Source organism: Dipodomys ordii, unplaced genomic scaffold (genome assembly GCF_000151885.1).
Source record: "Dipodomys ordii isolate 6190 unplaced genomic scaffold, Dord_2.0 Scaffold143, whole genome shotgun sequence".
Lineage (NCBI taxonomy): Eukaryota > Metazoa > Chordata > Mammalia > Rodentia > Heteromyidae > Dipodomys > Dipodomys ordii.
In genome coordinates, this window is record NW_012267359.1 from 2,805,348 (window position 1) to 2,822,984 (window position 17,637).

The following is a 17,637-nucleotide window of genomic DNA, read 5'->3' on the forward strand; positions in this document are numbered from 1 at the left end:
CTCTACCACTTGAGCCACAGCGCCACTTCCGGCTTTTTTCTTTTTGCTTATGTGGTGCTGAGGAATGGAACCCAGGGCCTCATGCATGCAAGGCAAGCGTCTACCACTGAGCCACCTTCCCAGCCCCTGGCACCAAGTTTTGAGCTCTATTCTAGGAGCCTAGACCACCGACCACAGGTCAAGGGATTCAACAATTGCGGGCGAAGACCCCTCTTGCTCCCTTTCCATGTTAGCTTAACAGAGCACTCCTTGGGGACGCTTATGGTAGCTCTAGTGTCAGCTCTGTTGATCACTCATCATGGGTGGGCACAGTCTAAAATTCCTCAGTACACAACCCCAAACCACTCAAGTCAGAGCCCAGTTTTAAGCCTCACAAACATATATGCTTATACAATCAAATTTGGCCCCAGATGGGCGCCAGTGGCTCACGTCTATAATCCTAGCTACTCAGGAAGCTGAGATCTGAGGATCAAGGTTCAAAGCCAACCCTGGCAGGAAAGTCCATGAGACTCTTATCTCCAATTAACCACCAGAAAGCCAGAAGTGGCACTGTGGCTCAAGTGGTAGAGTGCTGGCCTTGAGCTGAAGAGCTCAGGGACAGTGCCCTGGCCCCACAACCAAAACAAAAAAAAAGCTAACCAAAGTCTAGTTAATTGCTCTGCCCCTCAGCTTAACTGTGGGTGAAGTCACAGTTACTTTCCTTGCGGCAGGATAAAGGAAAGAAAAAAAGGTCAGTTTTAAATTCAAACCGCAGAGGAGTTCATCAGATTTGGGTGCAAACAAATGTGTCTAAGAGTTAATCCAAAACACAAATTAAGGGGGGGTGGGGGGAGGATGGGAAGGGATGGGAAGGGGAAACAAAGGAGGAGGCTATAATGCTTGATAAGTAATGTACTCATTGTCTTGCCCATGTAATTGACCCCTCTGTACAGTATTTTCACAATAAAAAAACAAAACACAAATTAAGGATTTGGAAGGTAAAAATAACCTTACAAACCCCAAAAGGTTCAAATATGTAGCAGACAGAGCTTATGAGTAAAGTTGGTATGTGATGAAGTTGGCTATAATTTAAATAAGATCAAGATTAATACACTAATGTAAAACCAGCATGTCATTCTTTATGTCCATCTATGCTATTAAGTTTGTCAAATTTTTAATATAAGTTTTCCAAGTATGTAAGATACCTTGGATACAGAGCTGACGATAGTTTCTATCTTAAGTAGTATCCTAAAGTGCTATAATCAGTTAATCAGCTGGTGTTTTTAAAAACTCTCATCACATCTATGGAGTTTTGTCATTGCAAATTGTAGATTTTACTCTCCGTAATGGCCAGGCCCACAGAGAAATAACTCTGGTTAAGTATCTGCTGGTCAACTCTTAACAAGTTACAGGTAAGCTCTGCTTATTATTTCCATTGGTCTCCTTGTTGCGTTAATTGGAAGTAAAAGGGGGTTTTTGTGGCAAAGATTCGTTTGATCTGAGGATTGCAGTTCAAAGCCAACCCCGGAAAGACTCTGAGACTCTCTCTCTCAACTAACCAGCAAAGAGCCAGGCTAAAGGCATGGCTCAAGAGACTCTTAGGTCTCATTAACCAGCCAAATGCTGGAAGTGGCGCTATGGCTGAAAGTGGTAGGGTACTAGCCTTGAGCAGAAATGCTTCGGTACAGTGCTCAGGCCTTGAGTTCAAGATGCCAACTGGGACAAGCCATCCCAGCAATGAGCACCTAGACCCCCAGGAAGAGATCAGTCCTGACCATGAGGAATCATGGAGAGGAGTAAGAGGGGATAATGTCACATTCTAAATGGAGTCACTTTGTGCTTGCCCTTTTTCAAAATTAACCAGAGCCTGGAAATCTCCAGCTAATGTCCATATCTGTCTACCTTCTAACATTCTTCCCTTTGTTACTTGTTATTCATATTTGTTACTTGCTATTTGTATTTATAGTAAGTCTTAGACTCATGACAGTTAGCCTTGTCAGATCCTGGGTTTCCCATACATACTCTATAATCCCTCCAGGATACGGGGACTCAGGTACCATGCTATGTCTCCAAGATGGAGAAGGCACTGTCAAGTCTTTGATAGCCCCTTTGTGGGATCAATCACTCCCTGGCCTATGCCTCTCTTGGGTCCACTAGCAGCAACTTTTTTGCCTTTAATTAATTGTGCCTTGCATTTTAGATACCTACAAAATATTCTCACAAAAAATTCTCACCCTTAGCAACCAAATTGTCAACCAAAAAAGCTTCTAGAAGGGTACCTGGTAGAATGACAAATCTGGGACCTGTGACTACTTCCCCCCTTTACAGCAGGAAGTAGCTCTAGAAGAAGCGACCTCTGCCCACAGGTACCCGTACTTATTAAACAACAAAGAAGGGAAGGTTAGCAGCACTTATCTCTAGCCCCAAGCTGCCTCAGTGGAACTCCCTCCACCCAGACCTGAACTCCACTCTGCCCTTCACAAAGAGAGAACTCTCCCTGGGGCTCCTGCCAGTTTCTCTGGGATCGGTCCACGTACTCTCTGCCCAGACCTAGCTGTGCACACAGAGTACCTCTTGCCTCTAGCCCCAAGGTTATAAGGATGCCCCTGAATAGGGAGAGGCACCATTTCTCCCTGTCCCATGGGGGAGGTGGCCTTATCAGCCTTGGCTGGCAATAAACTGCTTTTCCTGTGTGTGAGACTGTGTCTGCGTGGTCTTCTGGGATAGGTGCATTCAGAGGCCCCAGTCAAGAATGATGCTTCTAGACCCCATATTCTTAGAGCGCAGTTATGGAGGGTGATGGCCCGTGGCCAGGAGCTCCCGCCTTTCCTGGCAAAGCAAGCACAGGGCCGGGCAAAGTCCAGATGGGATGTGCTGCGATGTCACCTCAGGGATGGCTGGAGGTAGCTCATCTTGGGACAAAGGCTCCTTTCTTTCCACCCAGCCCTTTCCAAGGTGACATCTCAGGGCCTGAGGAAGAGAGGGCCTGGGGACAGGTGAGGGACAGGAGGAGGTTCTGGAGGGGTCCAGTTGTTGGGGTCCCTTGGCATCTCTTCTACGTGGAGTCCTGTCTCCACGTAGCCGGGCTCCTGAAGCAACTAAGGTGAAAAGATCCATAGACATCCCAGCCCTTGTCTTTTTAAGGGAAAAACTGAGGCCAGTGAGGAACAAGACAGCCCAATGGCACTCAGCTTGTTAGCGGAGGATTAGAATCTGAGGCTCCTCAGAAGTGGAGGTGTGGCTCGAGCCTTGAGCAGCAGAACCAAGCAAGAGAGGGAGGCCCCTAGTTTCAAGCCCCAGTACTAGCAGACACACACAGGAAAAAAAAAAAAAAAAAGAGGGGGATGGGCTAGGAGGTGTGTGTTGGTGGCTCACACCTGTAATCCCAGCTACTCAGGAGGCTGAGATCTGAAGATTCTGGTTCAAAGCCAGCCAGGGCAGAAAAGTCTATAAGACTCTCATCTCTATTGAACTACTAAGAAGCCAGAAGTGGAGCTGGGACTCAAGTGGTAGAGAGCCAGCCTTGAGCATTAAAGCAAAGGGATAGCACCCAGGCCCTGAGTTCAAGACCCAGTACCATCGCGCGCGCACGCGCACACACACACACACACACACACAGAATCTGAGGCTCCTGAAGTCCTGTCTTGGTCAGAGAGCTGCAACATGGTCTGAGGACCGGATCATGTTGAAATTGCCTGGACAAAAGAGTTTGAGGAGACAGAACTTGGAGGCTAGGGTCATACACTTTGAAAGGAAGTCCCTGCGTTAATACTGGGAAGGGAGATGGGGGATTGGAGGGGAACACCCACTGGGTAAAGATGGCCTTGGTTGGCTATGGGCTAGAGTGTCTGGGGTGCGATGGGGGGGGAGTGAGGGCCGGCTTTGCTTAAGATTCCCACAAAGCAGATCCACTCTCACAAGCTGGAAAGCAGTCTGGAGGCAGAGAAGAGCTTGAGGCTGGGCTCCAGGTGGGAAGCAACCGCATCCAGGTCCCTGGGGAGCAGGGAGACACCACCCCTACCCCCCACCCCCGGGGAGGGGCAGTCACTTACCCTTTTCCGCAGCGTTACACTGAGGCAGGAGCTGGGGCACCAGAGCCAGCAGGCACAGCGCTGCTGCCAGCAGCCTCGGCATTGAGGTACCGAAGCCTACACCCATCCTTCGCTGGCGCTCACAAAGTTAAGTATCAGCCAGGGAACGTCAGAAATATAAGGCCCCAGAGACCTTTGGTCCCTATGATACCACAGTTCTGGGGGCCAATCTGAACCTAAGGCCAATCGGGGAGCTTCCTTTGTGACTAGGGGGTGTAGACCGAAGGGTGGTGGGAGGGGCTCCCCTCCCTGGCCAGACAGCACCCAGACATGTATATAACCAGAGCTGTCACCCCAATGTAGGGGCAGTGTAGGGCCCTGAGGCAGACAGGGAACAAGCCCCAGGTAAAGAGGTGACCAGTCCAGCCCAGCCTGAGCCTGAGCAGGAGACCAAGACATTCTAATTGGTGTTTTGTGCCAGTCCTGGGGCTTAACCTCAAGACCTAGGCTGTTTTTTTAGCTTTTTCACTCAAGGCTAGCGCTTTACCACTTGAGCCACAGCTCCAGTTCTAGTTGTTTTTATTTTTTATTTTCTGGTCGGTTATGGGGCTTGAACTCTGGGCCTGGGCGCTGTCCCTCAGCTCTTCAGCTCGAAACAAGCGCTCTACCACTTGAGCCACAGCACCACTTCCAGTTTTCTGAGTGGTTTATTGGAGATAAGAGTCTCACGGACTTTCCTGCCTGGGCTGGCTTTGAACCGAGATCCTCTGATCTCAGCCTTCTGAGTAGCTAGGATGACAGGCGTGAGCCACCAGCGCCCAGCTTGTTTTTATTATTATTTTTTTCTGTATGCTGGTTAATTGGAGGTAAGAGTCTCATGGACTTTCCTGCCTGGCTGGCTTTGAATCTCGGTCTTCAGATCTCAGCTTCCTGAGTGGCTAGGATGACAGATGTGAGCCATCAGCACCCTAGCTTTGATCACAGCATCTGGGAAAGAGATCCCCTTCCTTGAGTCCTTCTCTGCTCCCTGCTCCTCACTCCCAGTATATAGGGTGTAGGCGTGGGCACACCTGGGCCAGTAACCAGCCTCAATGGATCAGGCTTTATATATAAGGGAATCACGCTCTCCCATCCCCTTCCTGTGGCCACCCGGAGTGACCTTGTCTGCCTCCAAGGTCAGCCAAGCCAAGGGTTTACCCCCCCCCCCCGGCCTTCTGGGAGGTCCCATGGACCTGATCTTGAGGCTTGCGTGCTGTACGACCACAGGCCGAGGAGGGCCGTCCCTGCCCTGCTGGGCCTGGCGAGAGCACATGTCCAGGCACAGGGGTACCCTCCCCAACGCCCAGAATGGCCCCTCCTCTTCCAGCTCACCTCCCCAAGCCCCTTCAGGTAGTGGGGAAAGACAGCCTCTGAAGTCGCCTTGCTCTTTAAGAATTGCTTTTTATTGTAGGAACGTTGCAGTCACCCACAGTCACCCAGAGCCAACCAGGATGTGGGGCCCCTTCTGCCCCTGGATGGAGGGGCGAGGCTGGGGCGCGGCCACCCCCCTACCCCCTCTTCAGCAGGGCCCACCAGCCAGACACATCACTGCCCAGTGAGACTGTAGGACCTCCACGCCTGGCACCCAGCTTCTGGGGGTGCCCCTGGGGGTGCTCTGCCACTTGTGGTCCACATCTGGAGCTCTGGGCCTTAGAGGCTGGCTTTTACCACTTTCGGCCTTTGAATGTGGACCTGAGGTAAGGGGAGAGAGGGAGAGAAAGAGGGAGAGAGAGAGGGAGAGAGAGAGGGGTGAAGGGGCAGCCCTGGGGTGGGGGGCAGCCCCAGGGGTGGGGGACAGCTCATAGTTGAGTCACCTCTCTGCTTGGGTCCACATTTTCCAGGGAGGGCTGGAAGTGGCTGTACCCCGTCTCTAGGCCAAATCTGTCTTCCTTTAGATCCTTGCCTGTAAACAGAGGCGTGGGATGAGGGGAAAACCCAGGGATGGGGGAGTGGGAGATTCTAGATCATTCTTCCACTGTTCAGTTCTTAGTGGTCCTCAGGGGCGGGGGAGGAGAAGGGGTGCCTGCCCTCCCACCTCAGGACCGGGGCAAAAGTCACAGTCCAGGGCCTGGGGTGGGCCTGGGCGTGAGACACCAGCTGGGCTGGGTTGGGACAGAAGGCATTTACCTGAGTCACAGGGGCCCGGCCCTGCCCAGCCCTGTAGCAACAGTAACCACAGCAGATAGGGTCCAGATTCTTCTATTACTTCCTGAGTCCTGCAGACCCTGCCTCCCTCTTTTCCTGACCTTCAGGCCTGGGGCTCCTTCCCTGTCCCCTTCCAGGGTCTCCTGCCCATCCCCCCACAATGCCTACCCCCATGGAGCCACTGTGAGACCACAGGCCCCTCCCCCACTGCACCCCTCCCAGGCACCCCCCCCACACACACATTCTTTTTCTCCTGATACTAAAGGCCTGCCCCTCAGTACCTTCCCACACACCGGTGTTCCGGAAGCTGGTAGGGTGTCTCTCCCTCTGCCATACTCCATACACATCATAATCTTGCCTGTGAACAGAAATGTCTTGAGTGGATGGAGGTGGGCGGGGCAGGAGGGACCTCAGTGGGTCCTGACCGCCCCTCTTCCTCCAGTTCTGCCCTGGGTGGGTTGGGGGGGAGTAAGAGCAGAGAATGAGGAGCAAAGTCCCCAGGGCTCCCCATCCCTGAAGGCCAGGCTTCTGAGCCAGGGCCCCCCCTCTTCCCCTTCGTCGATTTCTGTTTGCTTGTGTGGAAAGTCAGGTGGGCTGCGGATCATCTCCCGATGTGGTTCACAGGTGCCTTTCATCTCCGCTGTAGCGGGAAATGGGCCCCACACGGCTTTCTCTCAGCTTCCTACACTGAAGCCACAGGAATGATAACAAAGCCAGCTAATCTCCTCCCGGACAATAATTAATTTCAGAGACTCTTTGGTTTCAATTCCTGGGCCACCGGGAGGTAGCCAATGGTTTCCTTATCAGAGGGCCTGTGACCCTTGGCCACACCCACAATTAGAGGGTATAGACCACTCTTCAATGGCTAGGCTAGAAGAGCCCCACCTCCATGGCAGACAAACTCTTTCTCCTCATCCCCCCCCCATCTCCAGGCCCACGGTGTTGGCTCGGGATCTCACCTGTGGAGTTTCCTTCGCGATCGGCCAAGGAAGAAGGCCAGGACCACCACCACCACCAGCAACACCGCGACCACGGCGCCCACCACCCCGTACACCAGGGCCTTACTGGTGTTGTGCTCGCAGCTGTCCCCCCAGGACCAGTGCGTGTCCGTGTTGGGGCACCTGAGGACATAATGCAGGGTCAAGCTAGGTAGCCCTGACACCACTCTACCCCAGAGCACGGTGGGGGAAAGTAGGGACACCCGCCCCTGCAGGGAGGGAGGGGCTGGATCAAGGGGAGCGGGGAGAGAGGCACAGAGCGCAGGGCAGCAGTGGGGAAGGAACAGCGGTCCCCGGGATCTGGGGAGCGGGAAGGCCTCACCCCACTCTCTGAGGTTTCCTTATCTAATCTCCAAACAGCTGGCACCCAGAGCCTCCTGTTTATCCTGGTTTATATTTCATATTTAATTTATGATCTTGGAACTGAAGTGTCTAGGCCACAAACCAAAGCAATGACAGCCCGGTGGCTTGGGGGGAGAGAGAGAGATAATAGGGCAAAACTGATGACCTGGGCTTTCTCAGGAAAGGTTTGCCTAGGCTACAGAAGGGCTGCGGGTCATTCTTGCTGTGTGGGGAGCCATGGGAGGTACAGGGAGGAGGAGGAGGAGGAAGTGCCCTCTGAGCTCCGCCCCCTGGGGGGGATGAGAGGGGGGTGGGCCGGGCCCTTCCACGGAACTTACAGGCAGCGGGGACCGCTGCGCTGCAGCTGGCACTGGCCCTGGTTACAATTGAGCTGCGACTTGGTCCCTGTTGTACACTGAGTCACGCACGTCAGCCTTCCATCCAGCTCATCCACATAGAAGAAGTGGGCAAAGTCCCGGGCAGCTTTCTGGGTGCATTGTTCTGAAGAGAGGAGGTGAAGGACAGGCACCACCTATCAGCCTGGCTGAAGTTCTCCTAGGAACTCCCAGTGCCCCCCCCCCCCGGCCTGTTCCCAGCTCACCCTGTGGGTCAAAGCTCAGCTTTATATCTTTCTCCACTGTGGTGACATTTCCATTGTAACACAGTGTGGAATCTGCCAAGGACAGATGGGAGATTAAAAACAAGAAGCTGGGTGCTGGTGGCTCACACCTATAATCCTAGCTACTCAGGAGGCTGAGATCTGAGGATCGCAGTTCAAAGTCAGCCCGGGCAGGAAAGTCTGTGAGACTCTCAGCTCCAATAAACCACCAGAAAACTGGAAGTGGTGCTGTGGCTTAAGTGGTAGGGCACTAGCCTTGTGCTGAAGAGCTGAGGGACAGGGCTCAGCCCAGAGTTTAAGCCCCACGACTGACAAAAAAAACAAGGGCCTGGCACTAGTGGCTCATGCCTGTAATCTCAGCTACTTGGGAGGCTGAGATAAGAGGATTGTGGTTCAAAGTCAGCCCAGACCTTATTCGTTGTTGTTTGTTTTGGTCAGTCATGGTACTTAAACTCAAGGCCTGGGCACCATCCTTGAGTTCTTGTGTTCAAAGCTAGCACTCTACCGCTTTGTGCTACAGCATCACTTCCAGTTTTCTGCTGGTTAATTGGAGATAGAAGTCTCACGGGAACTTTTCTGCATGGACTGGCTTTAAACTATGATCCGCAGATCTCAGCCTCCCAGGTTAGCTAGGACCACAGGTGTGAGCCACCCATGCCGGGCCTACCCAGACTCTGATCTCCAATGAGCACCAAAAAACTGGAAGTGGAGCAATATAGTTCAAGTGCTAAAAGTACCAGCCTGCCCAGTTCAAGTCCCAGGACTGGCACAAAAACAAAAACAAAAAAAACCCAGAAATGTTTCTCTCCCTCCTTTCTCCATACCACACCTTCCACAGCAAGTCAATACTGATGGGGTCTTTACCCTGTGAGCGGGCTCCAATGAGCACATCAGAAGAATGGAGGCACAGGGAAGGGGCCATGCCCGCTGGTGACAAGAGCTTCCCGGGGACCTACCTCGGCACTTGGCTATGTCATCTGGAATCATGCTGGTCTTGTTCTTGAGTCTGGCCTGCACAACATCCCTGAGATGGCCGAACAGCTCACGGTACTGCGGGGTGTAGTTGGCTGCTAGGTGGACAGCATTTTCCACCACAATGCTGCCATTTCTGGAAGCAGGAGATGTTTTGCCATTTATCCAGGTCTCTCTCTCTCTCTTCTCTCTCTCCTTCACCCCGTCTCTGTCTTTCTCTGTCTCTGTCTCTGTTTCTCTCTCTCTCTCTCACACACACACAGAGGAAGGGCTCAGGAAGCAAGGGGGGAAGTGGAGGCAAAGCAGTCCTATGACCCAGAGGTAGGAAAGAATAGTAGAGCAAGACATGGACATTCTAGAAACTTCTGTGGTGGCCATAATTGCCTAAGAATGAGATTCACCTCTTCAGAAGCCCTCAGTGAGGAGACACATGGATGGAAATGCGTGTGCACTGTGGGCAGGAATTAAAACAGTGTAGCTGCTGCAGAAAACAGTATGGTGGGTCCTCAAACACTTACACATAGCCCAGTGTAGGGTCTCCTGCCTGTAATCCCAGTATGTAGGAGGCTGAGGCAAGGTGACCAAGAGTTTGAGGCCAACCTAGACTGCATAGCATAGAAGAAGGAAGAGGAGGAGGAGGAAGAAGGGAAAGAGGAAGAGAAGGAGAATGAAGGAGGCAGAGGAAGAGAAAGAAAAAGGGGAAGAAGAGGAAGAGGAAGGGAAAGAAAAAGATGAAGAAGGAATAAAGGGAAGAGGAGAATAAGGAAGGAAGAAAATAGAAAGAAGAGAAAAAGGAGAAGGAGGAAGAAAAGTAGAGGAGGAGAATGAAGATGGGAAAAATGAAGAAGGAAGCAGAGAATAAGGAAAAAGAATGAAGAAGAAAGAAAAGGAAGAAGAGGAAGAGGAAAAGGAAAAAGGTGAGTGGAAGAGGAAGGAAGGAGAAAAAGAAGGAAGAGAAGTAAGGGAAGGAAGAGGACGGAAAGGAGGAGGAGGGGGAAGAAGAGAAGAAAAGGGAAGCCGGGTGTCAGTGGCTCATTCCTGTAATCCTAGCTACTCAGGAGGCTAAGATCTGAGGATCATGGTTCAAAGCCAGCCCGGGCAGGAAAGTCCATGAGACTCTTATCTCCAATAAACCACCAGAAAACCGGAAGTGGCGCTGTGGCTCAAATGGTAGAGCACAAGCCTTGAGCTGAAGAGCTGAGGGACAGCGCCCAGGCCCAGAGTTCAAGCCCCACAACCAACAAAAGAAAAAGAAAAAAGACAAGGGAGAAGGAGGAGGGAGGAGGAGGGGGAGGAAGGGAACAAGGGGGAAGAGGAAGGAGAAGGAGGTGGAAGGAGAGAAAAGAGCAGGAGAAGGAGGGGAAAGTCCGTTAGAAGCTCCTCACTGTAGGGCCAGGGATCTGGTGAAGGATCCACCTTGAGACAAGATGGAGCCATTTCTGTCCTTTTAGAGGAGCCACAGGCCGCCCTGCTCCTCTGATTCTCATCCCAGCCCTTGCCACCCTCCCTCGGTCCCCCACAGCCAGTCTCATGGTCTCCTGGGCTGGTCTTGCTTTTTTGAATCCTCCACACCAGGCCCCTTCCTTCTACGTAGTCACCTCTGGTCCTCGCCAAAACCCAGCTGTCTCCATGGCAACCCAGATGCAGCTCACCAACTTGGCACGTGCCATCTGATCAACCTTTGCTCCTCCTGGCACTGCTCTGCCTGCCTGCAGTTGGCACCTGGCCTCCTCCTCTCACCTCTAGGTTCTCCGGAGTCTCTCCCCCTCCTTTCCCTCACCTCATTCCCCCACCTTTTGCTACACTCCTATTAATTATCACTTGATAATGAATTCTCAGCACAAGCCTGCTTTGGGGACCTCTCTACCCATGAAACCCCATGCAACAGCCATGGTCTCCGCTAGGCTCTGCCTCTCTGAGCTCCAGGAAGACTGCACTAGGTGAACCCAGGATCTAGCCCAGGGATGGCTTTAATTACAAGTTTGGTGAGTGAGTAAGTAATGGATGAATGTATGAATGAGTGCATGAATGAAATAGTAATAGAATGAGTGAATGTATGAATGAGTGAATAAGTGAAAGAATGAATAAATGACGGAATGAATGGATGGATGGATGGATGAATAAACATGATGCATTAACTCTGTGTGTGTGTGTGTGTGTGTGTGTGTGTGTGTGTGTATGCCAGTCCTGGGATTTGAACTCAGGACCTGAGCACTGTCCCTGAGCTTTTGTGCTCGGGGCTGATGCTCTATCATTTGAGCCACAGATCTATTTCTGGCTTTTTTTGCTTGTTAATTAGAGTTAAGAGTCTCACAGAGGGCTGGGAATGTGGCTCAGTGGTAGAGTGCTTGCCTATCAGGCATGAAGCCCTGAGTTCGATTCCCCAGTACCACATATACACAAAAAGCCAGAAATGGCTCTGTGGCTCAAGTGGTAGAATGCTAGCCTTGAGCAAAAGAAGCTCAGGGACAGTGCCCAGATCTTGAGTTCAAACCCCAGGGCCAGCAAAATAATAATAATAATTTTTTTGGGGGTCCGGTCGTAGGGCCTGAACTCTGGGCCTGGGTGCTGTCCCTCAGGTCTTCAGCTCAAGGCCAGTGCTCTACCACTTGAGCCACAGCGCCACTTCTGGCTTTTTTCTTTTTGCTTATGTGGTACTGGGGAATCGAACCCAGGGCCTCATGCATGCAAGGCAAGCGCTCTACCACTGAGCCACCTTCCCAGCCCCAATAATAATAATTTTAAAAAAGAGTCTAACAGACTTTTCCTGCCCAGACTGGCTTTGAACTGCGAGCCTCAGAACTCAGCCACCCAAGGAGCTAGGATTACAGATGTGAGCCACCAGCATCTGCCATGATGGATAAACTTTGACAAATTAACTGAAGAAAATGATGAAGGAGGGCTGGGAAGGTGGCTCAGTGGTAGAGTGCTTGCCTTGCATGCACGAGAGCCTGGGTTCAATTCCTCAGCACCACATAAGCAGATAAAGCCAGCAGTGGCGCTGTGGCTCAAGCGGTAAAGTGCTAGCCTTGAGCTGAAGAGCTGAGGGACAGTGCCCAGGCAGAGAGTTCAGACCCCATGACTGGCAAAAAAAAAGGAAAAGAAAATGAATGACAAAGGGATTAAACAACATCACAAATGAACATACAATGGTGCATGAGTAAACATGATGAACAGATGGATGGATGGCAGAATGAATGAATGGCAGCATTTATGACCTCGGGCCCTCAGGTCTGTCCCAAGCAAGGTAGAAATAGCGCAAGCGTTCACCCCAGAGTGGGGGAGGGGCTCCCCTGGTACTCACAAAAGTCTGTTAATGGTCACCCTTCTGTACTGGGAAAGGTCACCGAAAATCTCATTCATCTGGAAAAAAAAAAATCGAATCAAATCAAACCCAGTTGTGGCTACACTGGGCTGGAACGCACAAAGAGAGCCCTCCTCCCCGACCCCCACATCAGGACAGCTCCCTGCTCCTGCCTGTGGTGGCTAGAGAAAAGGGAAAGGGCAGGTACCAGGATGGAGTGGGCAGGGCTTGAGGGTGGGAGTGCAGAGGATCCCCTCAGGAGTCAGGGGCTGAGGGGTTCTGGGAGTCAAACTCAGCTGAGCCCTGCGTCTCCCTCGCACTTGCTGGGGACCCCGTGTGCTTACTTGTTCGATGAACTGCTGAGTGAAGTTCTTGTAGGCTTCGGAGGACGGGTCTTTCAGGTCCTCTGTGAAGTTCCTGTGGATCACCTTCACCACCGCGGTCACGTTAGCGGTGATGATCCCGGGGATTTCTGGGGGGACACCAGGCATGAGACGTGAATGTCTACCAGCTCTGCCTCTTGGTCTCATGGACGTGAGGGTGGGACCAAGGACAGATAACACTCAAGAGTCAGGCGGACTGGGTACCAGTGGCTCAGGCCTGTCATCCTAGCTAGTCAGGAGGCTGAGATTTGAGGGTCAGGTTCAAAGCCAGCCTGGAGAGACAAGTCCATATGAGCCTCTCATATCCAATTGACCGCCAAAAAGCCAGAAATGCAGGTGTAGTTCGGGTGGTAGGGCACGAGTCTTGAGCAGTAAAGCTAAGCGAGAGCACTCAGACCCTGAGTTCAAATCCCATTACAGGTAAAGAAATGTCTATTCCTGCCCCTTAATACCATGCAGAATTTGTGGTCGTGGTCAGGGTGGCAAGCCAGACAGAATTAGATGGTGTGTGTGTGGTGGTGGGGCGGGGGGACCTTCAAAACTCCTGACCTTGAGGACACACTCCTGCCTGAGTGTGGCCTGGCCAAAAACCGCATGGCTTCTGAGTGAGGAGTGGGAGGGGCTAACATTTCCAACATGGCCGCCTGCTCTGAGGACCCAGGGGCAGGGCTGCAGAGACCAGGTCATTACCTACTGGAAAGGAGATCAGGAGAGACTCGCAGTCCAGACCTGTGAAGCCCTGCTCACACACGCACTGATTCCCAGTCCAGTTTCCATTGTGGCATTGCCCTGTGGAGGGACAGAAGTCACAAAGGTCAAAAGACAGGAACACTGGCTCCGACCCCACTCTCATCATCAACATGCTGAACTTTACAAGAACCACTAGAGCCCACAAAGCCATGCATTCGAGAACCATCCATTCCCAGCCCAGCCCCAGGAACGAGAGTGGTAGAACAGGAGAAAATTGGTGAGTAAAGAAATAAAACACACAAGAGAACTCAGGCACTGGTAGCTCACGCCTGTAACCCAAGCTACTCAAGCAGCTGAGATCTGAGGATTGCCATTAGAAGCCAGCCCGGGCAGGAAAGTCCATGAGATTCCAATTAACCAGCAATAAACCAGAAGAGGAGCCATAGACAACATGGTAGAGCACTAGTCTTGAGTAAAAAAGCTAAGTGAGTGCCCAGGCCTGAGTTTAAGCCCACGTACTGCCATGCGCGTACACACACACACACACACACACACACACACACAGAACTGCCCACAGAACTCAGAGAGTAACCCAGATGGATGTATACACAACTTACTTGGTGACAAAGAGATTGGCTGGGTAGTCATCAATGTGGTGGGCTTACTAGAGACCCCAGGATGAATGGCAGGACTGCTGCTGAACCCTGAGACTGGATACTGAGTAGAGGAAGGTAATGTATAGAAGTCAGAAAAACTGTTAGACGTCGTGAGAGACCAAGGGTCAGATACCAGTAAGGCAGAACTGGAGGCCGCAGGAGGGTGTGTGGTGTAGGGATTGTCGGCTGACACTGTCCGGTGTGACATGGTTGCCTGTGCAGATCTGGTGCTCCCCAGGGAGGCTGTGGGTTCTCCAGGTAGGACTGTGGTTCCATGGATGTTTGATGGCAGAGAGATAGGTGACGATCCAGGTGTTCCTGACCAAGTTGTGGGTTCGTCAACCACTGGAGTGGTTGTATACATCTCTGGTGACATTGTAGTGTGGGCTGATCCTGGGCTGCTCTGGGAAGTGGTAGATTCTTGAGTCAAAGAAGACGATTGGAAAGTACCAGAAGGTTTGGTTGTGTGTGGTATAGCTGAGCTCGCTGAGAAGGTGGATGGATCTTCAGAGTTGACTGGACTTGGGGAACTCTCAGGGGGCACTGATGTACGTTCTGAAATTGGGTTGGTTGGGAAGGTGGTAGATTGTCCAGGCAGGACTGTGGTTTGGTGGGTGTCTGATGGTCCTAAGGAGACTGAAGAACCAGGGCTACTGGACCAGGCTGGGGATTCTTCAACCATCAGTGTGGGTGTGGATGTGTCTGGTGGCAGTGAGGTGTATGATGATGTAGGGCTGCCTGGTGAGGCTGTTGCTCCCTCAGTCAGGACTGTGCTTGGCCAGCCTGCTGTGGGCCCTGTGGTGTAGGCTGAGCTTGGGCTGTGTGGGCTCCCTGTCCACCCTTCATCCACAATGGTGGTCGGGGCACTTCCGGTGGCCACTGATTCCTGTATTGGACTTGGGCTGCTGGGGAATGGAGATTGTCCAGTCAGGACGGTGGATTGGGCGGTGTCATCTGGAAGAGTGGTGTGTGCAGGTCCTGAGCTGCTAGATATGGGTGTTGTTCCTTCCACCGGGACTGTGGATGGGGAGCTGTCAGGTGGCACTGTTGTGTGTTCTGGTCCTGGGCTGCCTGGGAAGGCTGTGGGTCCCTCAGTCAGGAGAGTGATGTGGTGAATGTCTGATGTCCCTACAGAAATTGTTGAAACAAATGTGCTGGGTGATATTGTCGACTCTTCTATCAAAATTGTTGTTGTGGAGATGTCTGGTGCCATTGTAGTGTATGCTGATCCAAGGCTGCTCAGGGAAGTTGTAGATACTTCACTCAAGGGAGAGGTTTGGAAAGTACTTGAAGGACTGCTTATATGTGGTACAGCTGAGCTCTCCGTGGAGATTGAAGGTCTTTCACTCAGGACTGTACGATGGGAACCCTCAACTGGCACTGTTGTGTGTTCTGAACTTGGTAGGCCTGGGAAGATTGTAGAACTCTCAGTGAGGACTGTGGTTTGGTGGATGTCTGATGGTTCTGACATGGGTGATGAACCAGGTGTACTTAACCAGACGGTGGGTTCTTCAACCAGCACTTTGGTTGTGGAAGTGTCTTCTGACATGGTAGCATGGGCTGATCCTGGACTGCTCACAGAAGTTGTAGAGTCTTCAGTCAAGGGAGTGGTCTGAGGACTGTGTGAAGGACCTGCAGTGTGTGTTGATTCCGGGTCACTGGGGAGTACTGAGGTGACCTCAGTCTGGACAGTGTGTGGAGAGCCAGCAGGAGATGTGCTTGTGCCAGCTGCATCTGGGCTGCCTGGGAGGCTGTTGCTCCCTCAGTCAGGACTGTGCTTGGCCAGCCTGCTGTGGGCCCTGTGGTGTAGGCTGAGCTTGGGCTGAGTGGGGTCCCTGTCCACCCTTCATCCACAATGGTGGTCGGGGCACTTCCGGTGGCCCCTGATTCCTGTATTGGACTTGGACTGCTGGGGAATGGAGATTGTCCAGTCAGGACGGTGGATTGGGCGGTGTCATCTGGAAGAGTTGTGTGTGCAGGTCCTGAGCTGCTAGATATGGATGTTGTTCCTTCCACCAGGACTGTGGATGGGGAGCTGTCAGGAGGCACTGATGGGTGTCCTGGCCCTAAGCTGCCGGGGGAGGCTGTGGGTTCCTGAGTGAGGACAGTGGTTTGGTGGATGTCTGATGTCCCTGTGGTGGTTGCTGAACCAGCTGTGCTGGGTGTTATTGTGAATCCTCCACCCACCATTGTCGATGTGAAGATGTCTGACAACTTTGTAGTGTGTGTTGATGCTGGGCTGTTCAGGGAAGTTCTAGATTCTTCAGCCAAGGAAGAGGTTTGGAAAGTACCCCAAGGCTTGGTTGTATGTGGTACAGCTGAGCTGTCTGTGGAGGTTGAAGGTCTTTCAGTCAGGACTGTACTTTGGGAAATCTCAGCCAGCACTGTTGTGTGTTCTGAACTTGGTCGGCCTGGGAAGATTGTAGAACTCTCAGTGAGGACTGTGGTTTGGTGGATGTCTGATGGCTCTGACATGGGTGATGAACCAGGTGTGTTTGACCAGACGGTGGGTTCTTCAACCAGCACTTTGGTTGTGGAAGTGTCTTCTGACATGGTAGCATGGGCTGATCCTGGACTGCTCACAGAAGTTGTAGAGTCTTCAGTCAAGGGAGTGGTCTGAGGACTGTGTGAAGGACCTGCAGTGTGTGTTGATTCCGGGTCACTGGGGAGTACTGAGGTGACCTCAGTCTGGACAGTGTGTGGAGAGCCAGCAGGAGATGTGCTTGTGCCAGCTGCATCTGGGCTGCCTGGGAGGCTGTTGCTCCCTCAGTCAGGACTGTGCTTGGCCAGCCTGCTGTGGGCCCTGTGGTGTAGGCTGAGCTTGGGCTGAGTGGGGTCCCTGTCCACCCTTCATCCACAATGGTGGTCGGGGCACTTCCGGTGGCCCCTGATTCCTGTATTGGACTTGGGCTGCTGGGGAATGGAGATTGTCCAGTCAGGACGGTGGATTGGGCGGTGTCATCTGGAAGAGTTGTGTGTGCAGGTCCTGAGCTGCTAGATATGGGTGTTGTTCCTTCTACCGGGACTGTGGATGGGGAGCTGTCAGGTGGCACTGTTGTGGGTTCTGGTCCTGGGCTACCTGGGATGGCTGTGGGTTCCTCAGTCGAGACAGTGGTTTGGTGGATGTCTGATGTCCCTGTGGTGGTTACTGAACCAGCTGTGCTTGGTCCTTTTGTGGATCCTTCAACCAAGATTATGGTTGTGGATGTGTCTGATGACATTGGAGTGTGCGCTGATTCTGGGCTGCTCTGAGAAGTTATGGATTCTTCAGTCAAGGGAGAGGTACCGTAAGGCTGGGTTGTGCTTGGTACAGATGATCTCTCTGAGAAGGTGGAAGTGTCCTCAAATGGCACTGTTGTGTGTTCTGAAACTGGGTTGCTTAGGAAGGTTGTTGATTGTCCAGGCAGGACTGTGGTTTGGTGGATGTTTGATGGCTCTGAGGTGGGTGACAAACCAGGTGTGTTTGGCCAGGTGGTGGG

General features: G+C 52.3%; 1 protein-coding gene across 1 annotated transcript in view; it reads right to left on the reverse strand.

Moving 5' to 3' along the window:
• The window catches only part of LOC105997319 (mucin-17-like), a 54,055-nt gene that overhangs the window by 28,978 nt on the left and 7,440 nt on the right, over positions 1-17,637 (reverse strand). The window contains exons 2-9 of the mRNA XM_013031712.1: positions 14,813-15,112; positions 13,503-13,601; positions 12,774-12,901; positions 12,520-12,611; positions 9,110-9,261; positions 8,136-8,207; positions 7,873-8,035; positions 7,154-7,315 (exon numbers count right to left, since the gene is read on the reverse strand). Coding sequence (XP_012887166.1) covers positions 7,154-7,315; positions 7,873-8,035; positions 8,136-8,207; positions 9,110-9,261; positions 12,520-12,611; positions 12,774-12,901; positions 13,503-13,601; positions 14,813-15,112 — 1,168 coding nt within the window. The remainder of the gene's footprint in view (positions 1-7,153; positions 7,316-7,872; positions 8,036-8,135; positions 8,208-9,109; positions 9,262-12,519; positions 12,612-12,773; positions 12,902-13,502; positions 13,602-14,812; positions 15,113-17,637) is intronic.